Source organism: Helicoverpa armigera, chromosome 14 (assembly GCF_030705265.1).
Source record: "Helicoverpa armigera isolate CAAS_96S chromosome 14, ASM3070526v1, whole genome shotgun sequence".
NCBI lineage: Eukaryota > Metazoa > Arthropoda > Insecta > Lepidoptera > Noctuidae > Helicoverpa > Helicoverpa armigera.
Window position 1 is genome coordinate 4,850,795 of NC_087133.1, and position 19,846 is coordinate 4,870,640.

At 37.4% G+C, this 19,846-nt stretch overlaps 1 protein-coding gene across 3 annotated transcripts in view; it reads right to left on the reverse strand.

Annotated features, from left to right (window-relative positions):
- Positions 1-1,620: 1,620 nt before the first annotated feature.
- Positions 1,621-19,846, reverse strand: part of LOC110380081 (homeobox protein abdominal-B) — a 92,704-nt gene continuing 74,478 nt past the window's right edge. For all 3 annotated transcript variants that reach the window (XM_021339959.3, XM_021339951.3, XM_049836941.2), the window contains 4 exons: positions 18,154-18,245; positions 13,443-13,489; positions 7,958-8,566; positions 1,621-3,901 (listed from right to left, as the gene is read on the reverse strand). In XM_021339959.3, the coding sequence (XP_021195634.1) occupies positions 3,507-3,901; positions 7,958-8,566; positions 13,443-13,489; positions 18,154-18,164 (1,062 nt within the window). In that variant the 5' untranslated portion in view covers positions 18,165-18,245 and the 3' untranslated portion in view covers positions 1,621-3,506. The remainder of the gene's footprint in view (positions 3,902-7,957; positions 8,567-13,442; positions 13,490-18,153; positions 18,246-19,846) is intronic.

Consider the following 19,846-nt stretch of genomic DNA (forward strand, 5'->3'; position numbering starts at 1 on the left):
GCTACGTCGAAAAACAAAGGGATCCGTATTATTTTACGATTTTCGATAGAATTTGAATGTAAAATAGATCAAATTAAACGCTTGCGACTTTCTAGTTTGAACACACAGGATACGGAATTTTATCAGTTTTAATTAAGTGGTACTGAACACGCAAATTAACTAGGTAGGTAGGTATCTACATATTAGTACATAAATGGCATATAGGTACGTTCGTTTACACCAATCCGTAAAACCGTTAAAACCAGCTGATATCAGTTAATTTGAAAATGGTAATTAAAAAATAACAATTGCAGGTAACCTGTGCTGATAGTACCTAAATTTCTAATTAGAATCCATATTAACACGACAGTAGGTAGATACCTACCTGTTTTTCATTTTCGTGTTATTTTTTATCTTTCTTCCTTGCAAAGTGAGCCTGGAGATTTTTTTCAGAATTAATTTCAGTATTGCTAAGCTTTTATTTCAGGAAGTATGGCTATCTAATTAGACACCTAGACAAATTTAAATTACCCGGTTTAAGACAGGTACGTACCTATCTATGCTTATCTATCTACCTATACCTACATACTTACAAATGTCAAGAAAACTGGACTACGCTACTACCTACTATGAAGTAACAATTTGATACTTCTATACAAGCTTGAGCTTCATCGAAACTAAGAACCCCTACGTTCGTATAGTATAACTGTTACAAATTATGATGCTTGAGTTCATTGCTGTTTTTGTACGCCCTTTTAAGAGCGTCTAGTATGAAAAAACAGCAGTGGATGTGTCACATTACGATATCTTAACGTTGGGCTTTTGAAGTGGAACTTTTTACGAAGCTTGTTTTTTTTGCTATTTTAAGTGTTTAAAAATACTTCGCTTTCAAAAAAATACCATAAATGTGATGATTTCCCCAGTTAGTCGTATTGAAATCATCCTGACGACAAGGTTTGACTTTTCTACGATATCTTTAATTTGCTACATCTTTAAGTTAATTGCAATCAATTTCTGTCATCTTGGGTATTTTGTTCATATCTTCTTGGTATTTTTGAAGAACATTATAAGAAGTGTGATAAATTCTAAGGGCTTTGAGTAGGCATACAAATATTTCAAAATAAAAAGCTTAGATAAATACTGAAATCTGGTAATATATCAGATCATTAATTTATTCAAAAAGTTTTCAAGCATATAACGAGGGTATCTAACAATGTCTCTTTGCAAAGAAACGATAACCAGTGTAGGAGACAGAAGATCTTTCTATCTCCCTCTAGATAAAATCCTTGAATCTGTCTATTCTTTAGATTTGTAACTCTGTTATTGAGTGAAACAGCTAATGTGAACTAATTAATATGCGAGTCAGATATCATGCTAATTGATTTCGAAATTGTCATTAAAACTGCTATTATGACCAAGTTCTACATATGAAGGTTTTTGAACTAGGACACTTATGTGCCAATCTGATTTAGACCTAATTTTAATGGAAAGTAAGTACATTTTTATTTGAAGTTTGGTGAATGATATTGAAAATGGATATGCTGAATGAATCACGAGTGTATGGGAAATGCTGTTTCAACCAACAATACAGATAATTTCATTTTCAAAAAGGAAAACTCAATAGGGTTACAAAAGAAAAAATGACCGAGACACGACGAAATATTTAATTTTTTCCCCTTTCATACATTCTCTTTCTAAATTCGTCATAAAACTGTGGAGAGCACATTCATGTTTAATTATACATTATACTTAACAAAACCTCACATTTTCTGGCGTGATTAACTACATTAATTTAACTGTACAATAATAATTACGAGACCTTTAATTATTACAATTATATAGTTTAGGTAAGTATGGTTCTAATCGTAGTATCTACTGAAATCGTTGAATAATACACAGTCAAGCTGTTCTGTGGCTTTTATCTGAAAAGCAAATCACTATTGTGGATCGAGGAAGCAATTTTTGATTAAACCGTTAGTACTATAACTCTGCCGAATGGATCATCGAGAGAGCGTATTGAATACCTGAATAGATTGATACGTTCATGTAATGCTTTTCAGATAAACATGATGAAACAAAGAGGATCCGTATTCTGATAGTACAATACAATAGATGATGCTTCAAAATGTCATATTCGCTAACATTAGTCTTCCGTTCGTCTAAGTATCAGCAAAGGTTCATTAGATGCCTCGCTCCTCATTTATTAAGAAATTCGGTTACCTAGACGAGGTCGCCCTTTTGTACAAAAACACCTAATTTTAATTCACTATATCATTACGGGACAATACAGATTTAATGAATTAGATCCGAGGAGTAAACTACTAAGTTTACAATAAAACATTTATTAGGTACATAGATATAAAATAGGTAGCTAAATAGTACAAGATATCTTAAGACTGAGTGATTTCACTTGACCACTAGATGAAAATTCAAATAATTTCAAATCAAAAGTACCTAGAGTACTCAATTCGTTCGATGTAGAGCAAGATACGTTTATAATAGATTGTAGTTATACTCGTGTATAAATAAATAATAAAATATTTAACTAAAACAAAAATAAAAATAGTAATAGACAGGCTAAAGCGAATAGTACAATGATCAATAGAGGACAATATTAATGCACTTGCCCATATTACCTAATTAATTGATTATAACATCAACTTCAATATTTAAAAAAGTCATAACAGTAACTTAATGTATAATTCTACTGGAACCGAGTTAAAGCTTTGTCAGAAATCCATAATTTAAATAACAAAATTTACGAATTATGAGATAAGAAATTAAACAGTAATAAATATTTGATCATAATGCGATTTCTATATTATGTATACATATGCGATGCGTCGATGGTAGTGACAGGTACTAGTACGTAGCAAGCGGGCTGCATCTGTCTCTTAGTCTGTCGGAGTGAACAGGTCGCGAACTTAATATATCTATAACTGCCACCAAAGCAACCCGAGTCGTTCAACAATTTGGTAACGAAAATAAAAGTTAACTGATTAAAGACTAATCCACCTTCCGAACAGCGATACGAATACAACAATAAGCAGTCTCACAAAATATTTTACAAAATTTCTTTTCAATAAACTATCTAGAAACTATAAATCATCGGTGACGTCTTTAATATTTCGTAATTCGTACTTAAATAAATTTCAAATACATAATCAGCGCTATTACTAGACATTATTAATATCAGGAATCGTTATCTACTCATGTATATACTTAGTCTCGTTAAAATTACAGAACATAATTTCGTAATTAATACTATACACAAATCGACAACACAATATTATCTTAGTGCGAGATTCTCTGGGACTGAGGCGCGGCCGGCACCGGAGCGTCCACATTACGTACGTCACGGCATAGCGAACAACCGTCTAGTCCATCGGTAACGAACCTGAGCATAGTCTTCCTGGAACCTTAAGTACGAGCACATTCCACACTAATGTCCTATGGAACTCTTCCTTCCCGGCTGCTTAGCTGGCTATACCGTGGTGAAGGGGGTAAGTCCCAGAGAAGGGCGCGGGTCACTGATGGTGCTTGGGCGGCGGCGCGTGGTGCAGCGCCACGTGGTGCGGCGCGTGGTGGTGCCCGCCGTGGTGGTTGTGGTTGTTCGCGTTCGAGTTGTTGTTGTTGTTCTGCGCCGCCTGCGCCGCCTGCCGCTGCGAGTTCTTCTTGTTCTTCATTCGTCTGTTCTGGAACCATATCTTCACCTGCCGCTCTGTCAGGTTCAGATTTCGCGCCAACTCCCACCTCTTCTGCTTCGACACGTAAGCGTTGAAGAGGAACTCTTTCTCTAGTTCGAGGGTTTGGAACTTAGAGTAGGGTTTGCGTTTTTTGCGGACAGTCACTTGGCCGGTCCAGTCCAGCGGGTTCGAGGACCCGCAGCCGACGCCCACGCCCACCGACATCGACAGGGAACCTGCACAAACAAACCACGTGTTTTACTTGGAACGGGTGAAGCTTGAACAAAATTAGACATCGGTCAGACACATGCTCTAGTTCGAACAAACAGTTCTTATAACCTCATCAAATAGTGTCAAACACGTAAATATCCGTTGGCACGACTATATTCTGTAATTACAATTAATAAGATGCATAAGTACTTCTCAACTAATATTTTCTCATTATTTTCAAATGGTTTTCTTCGCTGAATACATTTAATTAGCACCACAAACCCATTTGAATTGCTTTCTAGGACCTTAGTCATTCTTATTCGCTCCGCTATTCGTTAATTGTCTCGGGCAGAATGCATTACAAACTGCACCGGCTGCACGTTTCGCTTTTAACTAGCTATTTCCATGCCGTGTTCATAGAAACAATTGTGGGCCGGTACGGCGCGTTAGAAGTTAACACACAGCGCGATTTATGCGACCGGTCCTTTTGATGAGATCACCCGCAATAAACTTTGTATGCGATCCGCGACCTTCTCGATATTCGATGCGTGCAACACACTGCACCATTTCCTATTATTCAAAATGGTACACGTATGAACATTGCGAAATAGATGCCTCATTGTCTAGCGGATGGATATGACCGGGTGTCGTAAGACGAGCTTGCATCTCAAGCCTCGCATTGTGTCAAACAGAAATGAGCGCTTTCCTCAATCATGCTCAAGCTTTAAGACAGTTTGCTTTCGAAAGAATGACAAATTAACTCCGCCATGAAAACGTTGGTTTCGAAAGTTTCGAAAGATGTAATCGGAGGAAATTACCACTTGTGTACTATGCTGGCAACATGTGTATGTAATAGAAATTGTTCGTGTTGAAATAATCTCTGATATAGTTGGAACCATTCCGTGTTATCGAATTCGAATGAGATTTATAAACATGGCTATTGACACTTGTATTGCAAAATATTTTACTCTTTTTAAATTGAAAATATGTTTTTGCAATATTTTACTTTTGTATTTTGAAATTGTGAAGTTGATATGTTTTATGATTTATTGCGGTCAGAGGCTGAATTTGAATTCAAATCATCTTTTGAAATGTACGTACTCGTACGTTCCTTTTTACTGGATGTTTACCAATCCTTTCTGCCCACTCGAGTAGCGTCATCCATCTTTATTGAAGTTATTACTTTAAGGGGCTTACACAACGAACGAGCACATTTATTTCTACGAGAAACAATCAAATAATATTCATAACCTACCGCAACAGTGACCCGTTAACCGCCGTGATTTATATCTTTCGAAGAGCTCTTTGAATATTGATTAAATGCCACTAATGTGTCAATATATAGGTATTGTACTGACGTAGTAAGATAAGGTCCGTAGTAAATATATTTGGTTACTTAAACCTGAAGCAAATGTGTTCATGAAAATTGACCATAGACCAAGAATGGGTTATTTTAATTGGTACCTACTATGACAATAATACTGTCAATTAAAGAAAATTAAATCACATGTGTCATGAAATACAATGGTACCGATTGTATTATCTTAGGTGACAATTTAAATTAATTTACATGAATAACTTTTATTAAGTTAAGGCTTGGGACTCTGATATAAAATTATATAGGAGCAGTGGAAATGCTTCCGATCTCTATTTATTACATAAAATCATTTAATTTTATTTGATTTGAAAAAATTTGAAAAGAAAAATATTTAAATGTCGAAATTAAAAACTTGATTACCTAACAGAAGTTAATGAGTGGTATGAAAAATAAAAGACTAAGCACAAGTGCGGTTTCCAGATACAAATGACTCTTTAAAAGAAGCAAGACAATCCATAAAATAAATGAATAGACCGCATGCAATGCAGTCCAAGGCAAAATAATAAGCAAGTGGGCGTAAAACCTTCTAGTCGGGTTCCTTATTCTGTGGAACAAACGGCAATTGTTTAAAGAGAACATAATGACAAGTGGAGTTGTCAATTATGAGGGAATAGGTAGCGATCAGGAGCTATAAAAGTGCGGGTTCTCTTCGACCATAAAAGTTTACCTACCCGACCGCGGGCTTTGTCTATTTCGTGTACCAGCGTTACTTTGCCAATTCGCTACGGAGACTCTCCGTTATTCCAACGGCATAGGGTTCAAAATGGCACTGCAACAAATATTCGGTTTCGTTGCAAGGCGGCCGAGCAGACGTATGATTGAAAGGAATTTCTGAGTTAAGATGTTTCTTTTGACGATATACCGTGGGACCGCAAATGAATTCCACCGATTTGTTTTCTGTTTTCATTTATAAAAAGTAAAGTTGTTGTCGATAACAAGTAGGAACCGCGTGGAGCAATAGTTGAGGATTGATGAATGCGTCTGGTGAACGCGAGAAAGCGGAACGCCGAGAGAGTCTCGCTAACGGAGCCATTCCACAAACCGTTTACTAAGCCGTAAATGCACAAATCAAAGTCAATGTCAACCTCAGGTGGGCCGTAAACACACAATCATAAAGTGACGTGAACACTCGTATAACTTTTTCAACAATTGTTTCCTTTTAATGGCCCATTATATGCGCGTTTTACGCAAAATTATGTCAAGTTACACCTCTGCCGTAACAGAGGCGCGATAAACCCATCTTTATGGTTAGGCGGCGATCGAAAGCGAACTAGCGGCGAGCGTTTATGAATGGAGCCTTTTTATTGCTCTCATATTTACATGGCGCTTGTAGTTTAGTAATTACTACTTACTAGCGCGATTTGGGGAAGGAACCAGTATTATTGCATGTATGTGACGTGGCCGTGGTTTTATGATTCATAAAAGTGATATGTATCTACAAGAGCTCGCGAGTATGCACCGGCCGGCCCGTCGCGGTAGCCTCCTAGTTTTTTATCGTCTCATCAACCTGTAATGTGTTTATTGTAGCAATATTTGGTTTATTGCCACTACTCAAAGATCAGTTTATTGTCTTAACGCTCAGGTATCGTGTTTATTTATTAGTTATACATTTTTATTGGCGCTTTATTTTACGTAAACTTTAATTTATTGTCGGTTGTATAGCGCCGTTTTACATTGCCTATAAAAAGGTGCTTACGGTTCATTTTTAAACATTTGTAGCACGTGTTTTGTTCATTCATCAAATTTATGGTGGTCTGTGGGAAAATGTTTGGGTTTGGGCATTCAGTGGCTTTCTGAGGGAGCTCTAAGGGATTCCGATACGAATGTTTACTCTAAGTTTGTTTAGTTTACAGCGGATGCTATCGACCTGTTAACTGCTGTAATATTTAGCATACTTTATTTGAAACATAACTTACCTGTTGATTTAAAGATTACTCTATTACACTGAAAATGCTTAACGCTGGAAAATCTTGATTCTACTTCTGCTCTGCAGATCTCCAAAAAAATATATCCTACACTTACCAATCCAATACCCATTAAAATTATATTAGACTACATTTTACTAGTTTTCAGAGCATTCTTTATCTAAACATTTTTCAGTAGCAAATCGCCAGAACATACGTCTCACATTCATTATTACATACATATAAAGTCCATGAGTGTAATGTATCGTATAGTCGTGCCAATCAGCTGTCTTCGATTAGAGGAAAGAATGCGGTATCAGACGCTTCGAGTGTGCTCGCTTCATATGAGACACCCCCACAGCGAAGCGCGCTGCGCTTGTGTGCGTGCCCGGCCGCACACAAGCAAGAAACTCGCTCGCTGTGTGCACCTCTAGCAGCGCCCTCTGGCGCCTAGTGGACCGAAACCGTGGGTCAAGGTTGACAAACTCATAATAAATTATTTACAAATCAACTTATCAGCTTCAGCTCCTCGTAAATTATTATAAATTTGAAACTTTTTACTATTTTAAAAGACAGCCACAAACTCAAAAACTCACGTTTTAGTATATTGAAGTTATATTAGTATTTGTTTATAAATTCCGATAAATGTTTTGCTGAACTATGTTTGGTTCTAGTCTCGAGGCACCGATAAGTTTCAAAGATTACAAACAGCGATGCAGCGACCGGACGTCAAAAAACGTGAGCTCTGGGTTGGTAGCAATCATAAACACACAATGTAGGAATAATGAGATGTTACTGACCGGGCAGAGAACCTGGAGGCGGGTAGGGCGCGCTGGACACCGACTCGGGAGCGTAGTTCCGGAGACCATACGCGTCGTGGGAGAAGCTGGACGCTTCGGAGACCGCCGTCCTGCGCTCCTCGCCGCCCACGTAGGGCAGGGGCTGGTCACCGCGCGGGGCTCCATACGGGTAGTTCCAGCAGGGCTGTGAGAAGCCTTGATGACAGCCACCATCAGCATACGGCTTGTACTCGCCGCTGCTTGCTGGCCAGAATGGGAGCGTGGATTTACGCTCCCTCTCGACGGGCAGGTTGTAGTAGGTGGGTCCGGCTGGGTACTGGTGCTCGAAGGAGCCAGGCCCATCAGGCGGGTAGCCCCAGGGCTGCTGCGCGTGGCGGATGACGCCGGGCTCCGGCTCGTAGCGCTTGGCCGGGATGTGCAGCGGGGGCTGCGGTGGGTTGGAGCCCACGGAGGCTGGCGAGGCGCTGGAGGCGGACGGCGGCGCTGCAGCGGGGGCGGCCGGTGGGCTGCCGCCGGGTGGCGACGCGTGCGGCTCCTCGTAGAGCGCGCCGCCGACCCCGTTCATCATGGTCCACCAGGCCGGCCCGGCGGAGTGGCCGGATGGGGGCGCTGGCGACGCGGCAGCCGCATCGCAGGGCGCGCCGAGGCCCCCGACATGGTTGTCAGGGTACAGGGTGGCGGCCGGGCAAGCCACGGGGGATCGGGAAGGTCACCGGCAGTTCACGCGCGTCGCGGGCACATCGCACCGCGCACACACGCGTCCCACACACAGGAGCAGCACATGAAAATTAAAACGCGATCCCGATTTAGCTAGCCGGCCGGACGGGATACACCGCAACTTTAACTGTCCAAAAAACTATAACTCTTGGCTTCGATAGTGGAGTATGATACAGTTTCGAGAGTGCATCGAACAGTCACTGATAAATAAGCTCTCGTAACCTTTACAATTTATAAGTCCATTTAGAAATATGAAACTGTCTCTATTATTTTTGCGATAGTTTATTGTAAACAATTCACTTGTGAATTTTCTTCTGTCAAATAAAGTTTTTGTATTCGCTGGACAAAGTTTGTAGGTGACGCAACAGTTTTCTTATTTATTTGAGTGGACGTATCGGTAGGTTGTTGTCGCGAGCGTATCGTGTTTGTGCGATCGGAGCGGCGGGGTATACGCGAGGCGCGCGTTCAGCGGCGCGGTCGAGCGCGGAGTGGCGGCGTGTGCCTGTGAGGCGGCGCACACACGCGCGCACACCGCGGTCGCCATCTAGCGTCGGGCGGCGGAACCAAACCTCGCCGCTCTGTGTAGCGCTGTAGCTACGCGCCCGTAGGCGGGCGGCCTGGCGAGGCGCCCAGTTTTTTTTGCCCGCGTTATTTTCTGAGTTTCAGTTTAGGGAATATTTTTTTTCGCAGTTACGATTAATCATTTTAAAGTCTGGACTTTTTAAGCCTTTTAGTTTGAACGAGTAAGTAGAGTTGCATAAAATGTGGACCCGTGTTTTTATATTAACACGTTTTTTTTTTAATTAAAAAGGGATCACAACTAATTTCATTTTCAAAATACTACAACGACAACTGTAACCACGGTCGCGTGAGGCCCGTTTGTATCGTTGTATCTCAAAGGGTTGTCGAGAACGAGGCGCGGGTGCGTAGTAAAGCGATTAATGGAGGCAAAATAGCCATAAACTGCCGTTTAACCAAACTGCAAGCATCACTCGACCATCGTCGACTTGCCACCAATAAAAAACGCGAGACTTTATGACGGCAACTCACTCACATTTTATTGTGAGTATAAACTTAATTTTATCGTCTGTTAATTTCACCACAAATAATGTTAGGCACCTACTAGATTAAATTATATAATTTTATTTTATTGCCATTGTCAATGGCAAGGTCGTGGACTAATGCCTTATATTCAGACAGTTCAGTGACTGTGAAACTAAGTAATTTTATGAGTACTAGTTTAATGACTGTCCAGATTGAATTATGCTTTTGACAGCAATGAATCAAAAGAACTAACAATTTTGAATCATTTTTGCTTTAGTTACTCTTAATTCGTCAAATAATTCGTCAGAAAAGTGAGAAGCTTCCAGAAAAAAATACAAAAGCAATTAATTATCGTGAAACATGTAAGAATCATGTAGATGTTCTAATTCGCCACACCCCCCGAGCCACCCCTCGTACAAAGCCGTAACAACCAATAAATTCAAGCAATATTTTACACATGTATAATGTTTACACAAGACACGGCAATAAAATATATCAGCCGAACAAAGCTAAAACATACATTGAAGTTATGTTTGTCGTTGTTAACTTGCCGAACAACACGTCTTGCTAATATAACCGAATTGTCAAAATAATAAGACGTGAGAAATGCTCCTTCTGAGAGCGATTAGCGATTTTGGGAGCGTTTTCATTTAGTTGGGTGCTGACACGAACATTTACTTTGTTAACCGATATTATTTTATTGAATAGATAAATGAAAAATATCAGTTTTTAGAAAATAACTTTCTTGGAAAAATAGATCAATAGGTATATTATTTATTTAATATTGCTCCAGACCGTTAGACTCATTATAAAATATGAAACTGGGTATTTCTTTAAAAGGTAGAATCTAACCTTATAAAATGTCATATCTATAACCAGCTTTATTTATTTTCGTAATTGGTTTAAACTAGGACATTTATGCTAAATAATTTAACCTCGTGTGACAAATACAGGTGGAACTTTTTATGATAGGAAAAACATGTTCTATATTTTTCAACGAGCTAGTATTTAATAAATTATTTAGGAAGGTAGGTAAGTTAGCTGCGTATTGTAACCAGCTTTTAAGGTCTCCAATTAGGTACTTATCTGCAGTTAAATCTACATTTATATATGAAATATAACTAATTCACCAATATTAAAGATTTAATAAAGAACCTTTGAGAGAACCATTTCGTAATTACCCTTTCCGTTGAGATACAAGGAGTGCGTTTATCGCTTGTCGCTATTCGCTTTCCGTGACGCCTAATCATATTGTACCCCCGAACTTTAATTTCCCACACTTAGCGTACGAGTAATTACAATAGGTGACGTACAAAGAAAGCCAAAACGATAAATTCGCGACACTTTGTGGACGTGTCAACAAAACTAATAACATGGATTACAGTGTGCTTTTCAAATGTTAAATTTTTCAACACAAAGAGATTTATAAGTACACCTCTATCATTGGTTCCTGTTTGGTGTATTTACATTGTGTAAGTACACATAGGTAAGTATGACATGAGCCACAATAGTTGGTGTAGAAAAAATGGTTTTATAAATCTCTATTAAAGGTGATGATTTATTAGAAAAATACCTGATACGATAAACTTAAAACTTCGCAGGTAGATATTAGCACAAATATATACATCCAAGTTATTCATACCCACATATCTCTGTGACATGACGTCTTACACGTCTAACTGCGTAGATATTAACTAGACTATGTAGGTAGGTAACTATGCAGCACACCAGAGACCGTCATATTTACGCAAATAAAAGTAAAACTAGCGTAACGTAGACAAACAAAGATATGGTTTACAACATAGAGGAGCTTTATGTAGTAACAAAACGAAAGTAACATTATCTCGGAGCAGTAGCGAGGCACAAACAAGCCGAGCTAGCGTTGAATGACAGAAACAAACATAGGAACAAGTGTGCGCTTGCGCCGAGCCCGTCTATAAATATTTACGTTAGGAAACTCTTCAGGCCAATGGTCGGCCATACATCGAGTACGTAAATAAAAGTACGCTTTCTTATCTCGGCACATGTGTGCCAGAGTTGCGCAAACGCTGAATTGGGGCTATGTATAAATAATGTTCGTACTTTCGTAGGTTAATCTCACGCAAAGGTTTTTCTTCTTAGCTGAGAACGTAGATACAATGGTTATCGAAAACGAATGCCTAACCAGTTTCATTAATGCAACGTCTTTATTCATTACGAATATAATTTATTGCTTAAGCGAGACTATAATCGTGTAATTACAATAAATCTTTATAATTCTTAACTTGAACTCGGTCTTGAATATTTTATAACAATATTGTTTGCGTACACAAGACATGACATTGACGGTAACTACGTGGATACGTAATCGACAGCTTAGGAATTAATGAGCTGTTTTTATTAAATTATGAAAGAAATTATACTTAATCATATTTCGTATCAAGTTTCATCAATATAAAGTAAATGTTTATTGGAAAAACCATTACTAAAGTTCTAGTGTTTATGTCAGATGAAAAGATAATGATAAAAGTACCTAATTAAATAGGTTTTAATTGTTTTCATGATATTTTTCTGCGCAAGTGAGTAGACCATATTTATTATAATAAAAAGGTATAGTATGTGAACCATTATCGCGAATAACGGACCAGAGACTTCGCGTCCTCGTCTCAGAGGCATAAAATAGATTGTAAGAAGGCTTTAATACGCGTCCCAATTGAAAAACTCGTCTGCACTCAACTTTCTCTGAACACAGGCCGTAAATTGGCCGACAAGTCCGACCAGTGTGTTACCGTTCAGCAAATTAAACCGATTAAAATTCCCCTTGTTAACTTTCAGGCATTTAAAATTGAACGTTAATTTTTCGAGATTTTTCCTACACGCATAAATAACTCAGAGACAGTAGAAAGTCGTATAATTGTGAAGATCGTCAGCGTTTAATTACAAAACGAAATTAACTCATTAAACTTTTGCAAAAGTCTTGTATTTAAATCTCAAAGGCTTACTTAGTATTTAAGTTAACGACAGTGACTGTTCGATGAACAATTTATTCAATGGACGTCCTTATCAACTAAATATTTATGAAGATTTAAACTAGTACCTAATTAACTGCAAATAATACTGCCAATACCTACAATTTACTGAGAACATGGATAGTTAAAGCAAGTAAAACACCTATTTATCTCGATTTCCTCAAACCTGTGTACCTACTTAGTACTCGCATATTGAGCCTTCTCATTTTATTATTTCCTAGAAACTTGTTATCATGCTATCTGAATTGAAATTTACTCTGAAGGCAAATCTCACTGTTGGGAAAGACCTGCTTTGTTTTCCTCAACATAAGTATCATAAAATGAAATAAAGAAAATAGCATAGGATGTAAATCAATCACTTTACAACAGCTATAAAAATTGCTAGAACCAAAATATGTATTAAAATTATGTGGAAAATATCGATTCATATTTCTCAATTATTTTTAGTATCGATGTTATGCATGTCGATATTCGCGTAATAAAAACAATTATTTACATATTTGTATTTACTGTGACGAAATATAGTAGCTTCTGTTAAACTGAATTAAACTTATTCCATAGCTTGTATTGCACTAAAGTCCTCAGACGAAGGTACAGGTCAAATGAGACTTAAAACTAATGCCAAGCTTAGTCCAAGCAATAACAACGTTGCACAGAGATAATCCGCAAATATACACTCTAATTTACATAAACAAAATTTAAAATATAATATTCACCTTGTCGTAAACTCGCTAGCGACGTTTGCGTAAAAGGACAGGGTAACCTGCGAACAAAGTATATAAAAGATAAAGTTATATACACAAGAGTAATATAAATTATACAATACATATTCTTTGTATTCATTATATATAGCTTCATAATTAAGTGGCCCTCAACTGTATCCAATCAGTAAATGGTAAGACGTTTATTGGATAACACTGCCGCGTATCTAATTAATTCGTTAATTACTACCAGACCTACAACCAAATCTATTATTAATGACATATGTAGACATTTATGTGATTGTACATTTTTATCGAAGTTATTAAGCGTAACAGTTCTATATCGTGAGTGGAGGCGGCTTGTTACAAAACTGAATGAGCAAGCCATTAGAAAAAGTTTTTTGTTTCCAATAAAAAAAAATTGTTACCACTTTATAACTGCGGGAATTGACGATATTTAGCCAGGTGCAGGGATTATATAAATTAAGGTGTCATATATTATCGAATTTTGAAGGAAAACTGACGTTAATTTGTAAAAATAGTAGCATTAATTACGCGTTCAAGGGAAGGTTTGCAAAGGAGGATAAAACGAGGAGGATGCAGTAATTTTTCATGGTCGCTACACACTGATGGCCAAGAAAATTTATATGCGACGTAAGGGCCAATTACGTAGAAAGTTTGTATCGGGAGGTAACATTACGACGTGTCTAATGAGCGCGCGTGGAACTGCACATTAAATCATCGTCGCGCACTGCTCGCCTGCTGCCGACATTACTCAGTTTATTTTTAAGGCATGTTCCTCCACCCACAAACATCCCATTGACAAGTTCTACGGTTACAATTTTATTTCCTAGCTCCATTCGAAGCCAGTAGGAATATAAATAAATCCTTTCTAAGTCATTCGATACGGCGGTAAGTCACGAAGTTTGCATAAAATAGGTGATTTGCGCCGAATGCCACGGTTATTTTTTCTGATTTTCGTTGGGGGTGCTACCCTATATTTATGAGCGAAAAAAATCATGTTTACAAGCCTTTTTTAGGTAACGTTTGCGACGTATACGTGTGGGAGTCGTAAAATGTTTTGTGTTACCTAACAATTAGGAAGACGCGGTGATGATTGCTGTTAGGCAGTTTTACTTTCAAATCGTCTGTTCTTATTGCACGAGTAATTGTCCCGTGTAATTTTTATTATGAAGAGGCAAAATAACATTCATTAGAGTAACGTAATCGTCATGAATGAAAATATAATTTTGCTGCAGTTATTAATTCCAACAGCGATTTGTAATTCGCTAGAATTACACACATAAAATTACTACGAGAGATTAGCCGGTAAATCCAATACTAATTGGAAAACTTGAGACCATCTACGGCTAAACTTGGTCGATGTTCATCTAAGTTTATACTCATTCCGTCCCCGACTAAACTTTGGTGCGCGTAATCCGACCGAGGGTTTAGTTAACCGAGAGTTTTTTACTTTTTTCGTCAAGTACGAGTAAATAGAGCAGCAGAACTATGGCGGAGGGCACTCGACTTGACATTTACGACTCAATCCCAAAACATAGGCCGCCGGCTGGCCAAACGGGGTGTAATTTTCCCAATTTAGTTAGCGCTCCCTCACCCTCCGCGCGCCTCAGTAATGAAGCAGGTCGAATGCTTCCCGGATGTGAGTTTAAAGCTCTTTTTACACTGGTGAGTAGAGGATTTCAATGGCCGGAGTGTCAGGACTAGTTTGGGCGCGTATTACAAGCTGTCAGTTCGCGTTATCTGCACCACAAGTATATGTTATCGAAATGTCTCCCACGGTTGGCTGGTCAGACGGACGACGGCACAGGACTGTTTATGCTGCGGCTTTATCATAAAACTGTCGTCAATTCTGATATCAATAAGACCGACAAAATAGTTCTGATGACAGATATTTAGGACATTAATTTATGTCTTTATAATAGGTAGAAAAACTGTTTGGAATTTGAATGCGGAATTGTCGACCTGTAGCTATTAATTTATGATAACGTAGCAACATTTATAGTAGCCATCTTAGATATACTATATAGAAATGAATTTAATATGTATCTATGTCATGGTATTTACAATAACAGAATCGCGAGGGAGTAGGTGGAGGTCCGAGCAGTTAATGGTGCGAAAACTGACTGGATCATATCCCTGAGTTTACGACTCGAGAGTAAACGGCCGATTCATTTGCAATTCTAACTGCGACTCAGATACTAGTCGCCTGCGATGCCTCGCCGACATCAAAACACGCCTGTCCGGTCTCTGATTTGGTATTATGAATGTTATTAAACATTAGAATAACGGGTTTTCTAGATAAACCCCTTAATAGAATACTGAATTAGTACGGGTTTTCTCTTTGAGACTTAAAGGTTAGTAAATATTATTAGACGCTGCTTTGAGCTAAGATTACAGCCCAAGCTACTGAGTAGCCTTTTATAATAGTAAAGCAACTATTTATTTTTCGATCACGTCACGTCATTCTTCGTGGAACAATACAATTTTCCACACCGGATCCCCAAACATTAGGGCATCCATACACATAGTTAGTCGTGCACTTGTCGAAAAGCCGGTGGTCCATCTCACTTAGTATTCCCAACACGATCACAGACCGATGTTATCGTCAAGGACATATATTGTGATTCGTAATCGTAACCCGGCCCGGAATAGATCGCCCGAACGATACCGTCCGATCGATGGATTAAAATGTCTATGAGCTTCATGAGCTTGGCTCTCTATGTTTCCTTCGCGTGGAACGCTTTTCATGCGTCGAACAAATTCTGTTCAGTTTACTGTTTGCAATACCTATGTTAATTTATCGACTGGTGTACTTGGCCCCCTGATAAATGATTATTTGAGTATACCCCGGGTTCGTGAACAAAAATAAACGATGGCGCATGATTAGACTGCCGAACGAAACGTTGATTGTGCGTGGGAGGTATATGCGGGCCTTTATTGGACACAGACATGGTTACTTAGCTGTGATTGGATATTCCAAAGGGAACACTATAGGTTCCGCTACATTCCTTAATATGACATCATCTGTGGAACTTTTGAGGTCGTTACCGCATGTTTGTTTATTAGGGATAGATACGCTTAGATAAAGTTATTTAAATATAGTTTGCAAAATTATATTGTAAGCATTTTTTTTTTGTAAAGTCTTTTGGTTTTTTTGGTAGGTAGGTACCTATATTATTTTTGTCTCAACCTTGTTATAAATTCTACATAGCCAGCCCTTTCAAACATTTAATAAGGTACTCGCAACATCGAACAACAACTTAATTAAAAGACTTCCATATTAATAATAAACTGAAACATACGTTTCCACTTAGGCGGACTTCAAACGATCAGATTAAAACGTCGCCATGAATATCACAATCGCAAGTCGCAACATTGTTGCAACTTTTCGTCGGCATTTAATATTTGCACGACTATAAATTAAGTCGCAAAATTAATATGACAAGAAGGCAGCTGTATTCGGCTTTTTACGAACGAAAGGATATCATGTAATTAGACATGTTCTTGTATTTAGGTATCCACAATCTTGTAGCGGCATCAGTCGTTAAATTCTATCGATCTTGTATGGATCGATATTGGATATCGATTTCGTGATTAACTAAACTGAGAGATGATGATATAGGTTATGAGTACCACTCCTATGTAATTAACATTTCTCATGAATTTAAACATCAGGGATTTAAATAGCTTTTTAGTAATTTTTGTTATTTCACGGAAATTGTCTGTTTAATAAATTAGCAAACCGTGACATTGCTTTGATAATCATAAATATAAAAATTGATTTTTCACATAGGTATCTATCTAATTACATTTAACAATCCCGGTACCAACTTGAAAAGTCTTTGTAGAAGTTTTTAACTAGGTATTCATTAAAATGAAAATATTAAGTACAGAAATGGCAACAAGCCCAAGTTAATATTTTCTTGTAAAGATGGCATCTCATATACCAACATACCGTAAGTACATTTACATAGGTACGAGTATATAAGAGCTTGCAATAAAAATGCTAATGAGCCGGCGAGGTGGGGCATTACAAGGAAGGCACGTTGCATATAATGCAGTTGCAGCCGAAAGCTACCTGCATGCTTATTATATGCAATTTTTGTCGTGAGAACTGTTTTTACTAACTTGACTGTATAAGGTATTTTTGGAGTCGTTTAAAATGTAAAGAGATTATTTTTTATGTGTAATGATGCCTTGATGGTATGTGAGGTTGATGAAAATGTTGATTGTTTTTTTTTAATATATATGGAAGTACCTACGATTAATTTTATGTGGTTCAGGAAGAATTATTAAATAATAATCTCATTATACTTAAAAAATATATATTTAAGTAGTATCAGCTGTAGGTAGGTTCTTATTTTAATTATTAATATTTGCAATGACTTCACTAATTAGTTTTTACAAAATGTATCTCTAAAATATATTGCAAAATTTTAATTCAAGGCTATTAACGGCGTAAACGGCCTTTAACAGAAACAAAATTAAAGCATTTTAATAAAAACGCTACATTAAAACAATTCCTAGAACATAATTTAAAAAGTTAATGCGGCCACACACCGAAAATGAAGCCCTATTTTCATAAAACAGCCTAGCAGTCGGTACTTAATGAAAGCTCAGCGTTAATTGCAGAAGGTAAGCCGGTGGGGTGATTGAATGAAAGTGAGTCTTATGGTGTATAAAATAAAGTTGAAATTCAAACCTTAGTATCATGTTCTGTGTGGCGTCGCCGCCTCACCTGTTAGTAAGGTCGACCGCGTGGATAGCCGCGCCCGAACCTTACCCGCAACACGCCTGCAACAAACGAACAAATATATTAAAATAAGAATATTGAGATTATCGTAGAAATGTAGAAAATAGTCTTAGAAGAGTAACTGCTATGAAAATAATCGTAATTTAAAGTTACACACTACTGCATACTGTCTATTGTTCAACAATGTTGACGATTTCTTTAATTTCAATCTAAAGGTCAAACAGCAATTAGAACATTAATGTTACCTTAACAAAAACCTTTCTAAACATAACACTTTCTTTTCTCCATACCATATCAACAAGACATCTCCACATTAAAACGAAATACAGCCTTACGTAGGTTCCATATCAAATAATATGCAATAAAAACGTAGGAACAAAAACAATACAGAGCCATTCACACCCACTCTTTAACTGCAACAATCTTGCACATAATATTACCACAATAATTTACTCAAAAACATTTATAGAATTTTTACTACGCAGTAAAACCTTAAAAAGTCGCATTCTGCCCTTAACCAGTCGCATAGTGTTTGTAACTCGTTAAGTAGTTTTATTTAGTGGAACGAAATTCATAATGCTGATACCATCGTGACAAACAGTTTCTTTGTTTCCTTACATTGTATTCGGGAAAAGGGTAAGTATATAATCGTTTTTTTTCAATGTGTAAGAGTGAAAAATTGAAATGATTTATAGCGACGCAAGGCTCAAAATGATATGTCTGCTCTACTATGTAATTCTTAAGTCAAAATTGTGTCTGTGGAAGTAATTTTAAAATAGATTAGAAACTTAGGTCATCTGTCATTTATTTACAAAATAAAATAGCCAAATGATGTTGGTAATAATTTTACTAGAGGACGTTGACATGTGCAAGCTTTTAGATACTTAAGATAATGGTACCTATAGTCATAGAGACACTTTAAATCTGGTTTATAAATTATAATATATTTCAGAGAACATAATTTGGAAGGTAGGTATGTTTTATTAGGTGTGATTTTAGTATGTAAATGGTCATTGAATAGCACTGGCATAAAAGGTTGAATATTAATATACCTAATAGCGAATTCATTTGTTTTCGTACATCCACGGTTAAACGACGGTATTTGACCGTAGTGTGATAAGGGGCGCGCCCTATTCCATTTATTGGTATGGAACAACCCAATTATCCTACCTTTCCCTTTACTCTATGAGACTTTCAAATCAAGGACAAGTTTTTGAGATAATAATGAGCAATGATGCAGATTTATAAAATATTGACGATAGTACAAAGAACCTTCATAGAGTTCTTAGTAAAATCTAGGAACGAAAAGCACTGAAATGGACACTACAGTTACAATAAAATAGTCGGTTGAATACTGAAACGTTTTTAATGCAAATATCATGGCATGCCCAGACACTGTTTAGATAAATTAATGCTATAAATTAGAATGAATGGCCAGCCGACGACAGTCTTGTTTAATAGTGTTGACAACATGGTTTGGACACTGGCTGGAAAGTTATCATCACGCTTTTATTTTTTTCTATTTGAAAATGTTTTTAAAAGGGTTTTGAATTTCGAATAATATTTATCGAACAACTTAAAAGCTTGCTTCTAAATTCAAAATAATTATGTAATTTAAAAACTTTAACTAAAAATGTTTATT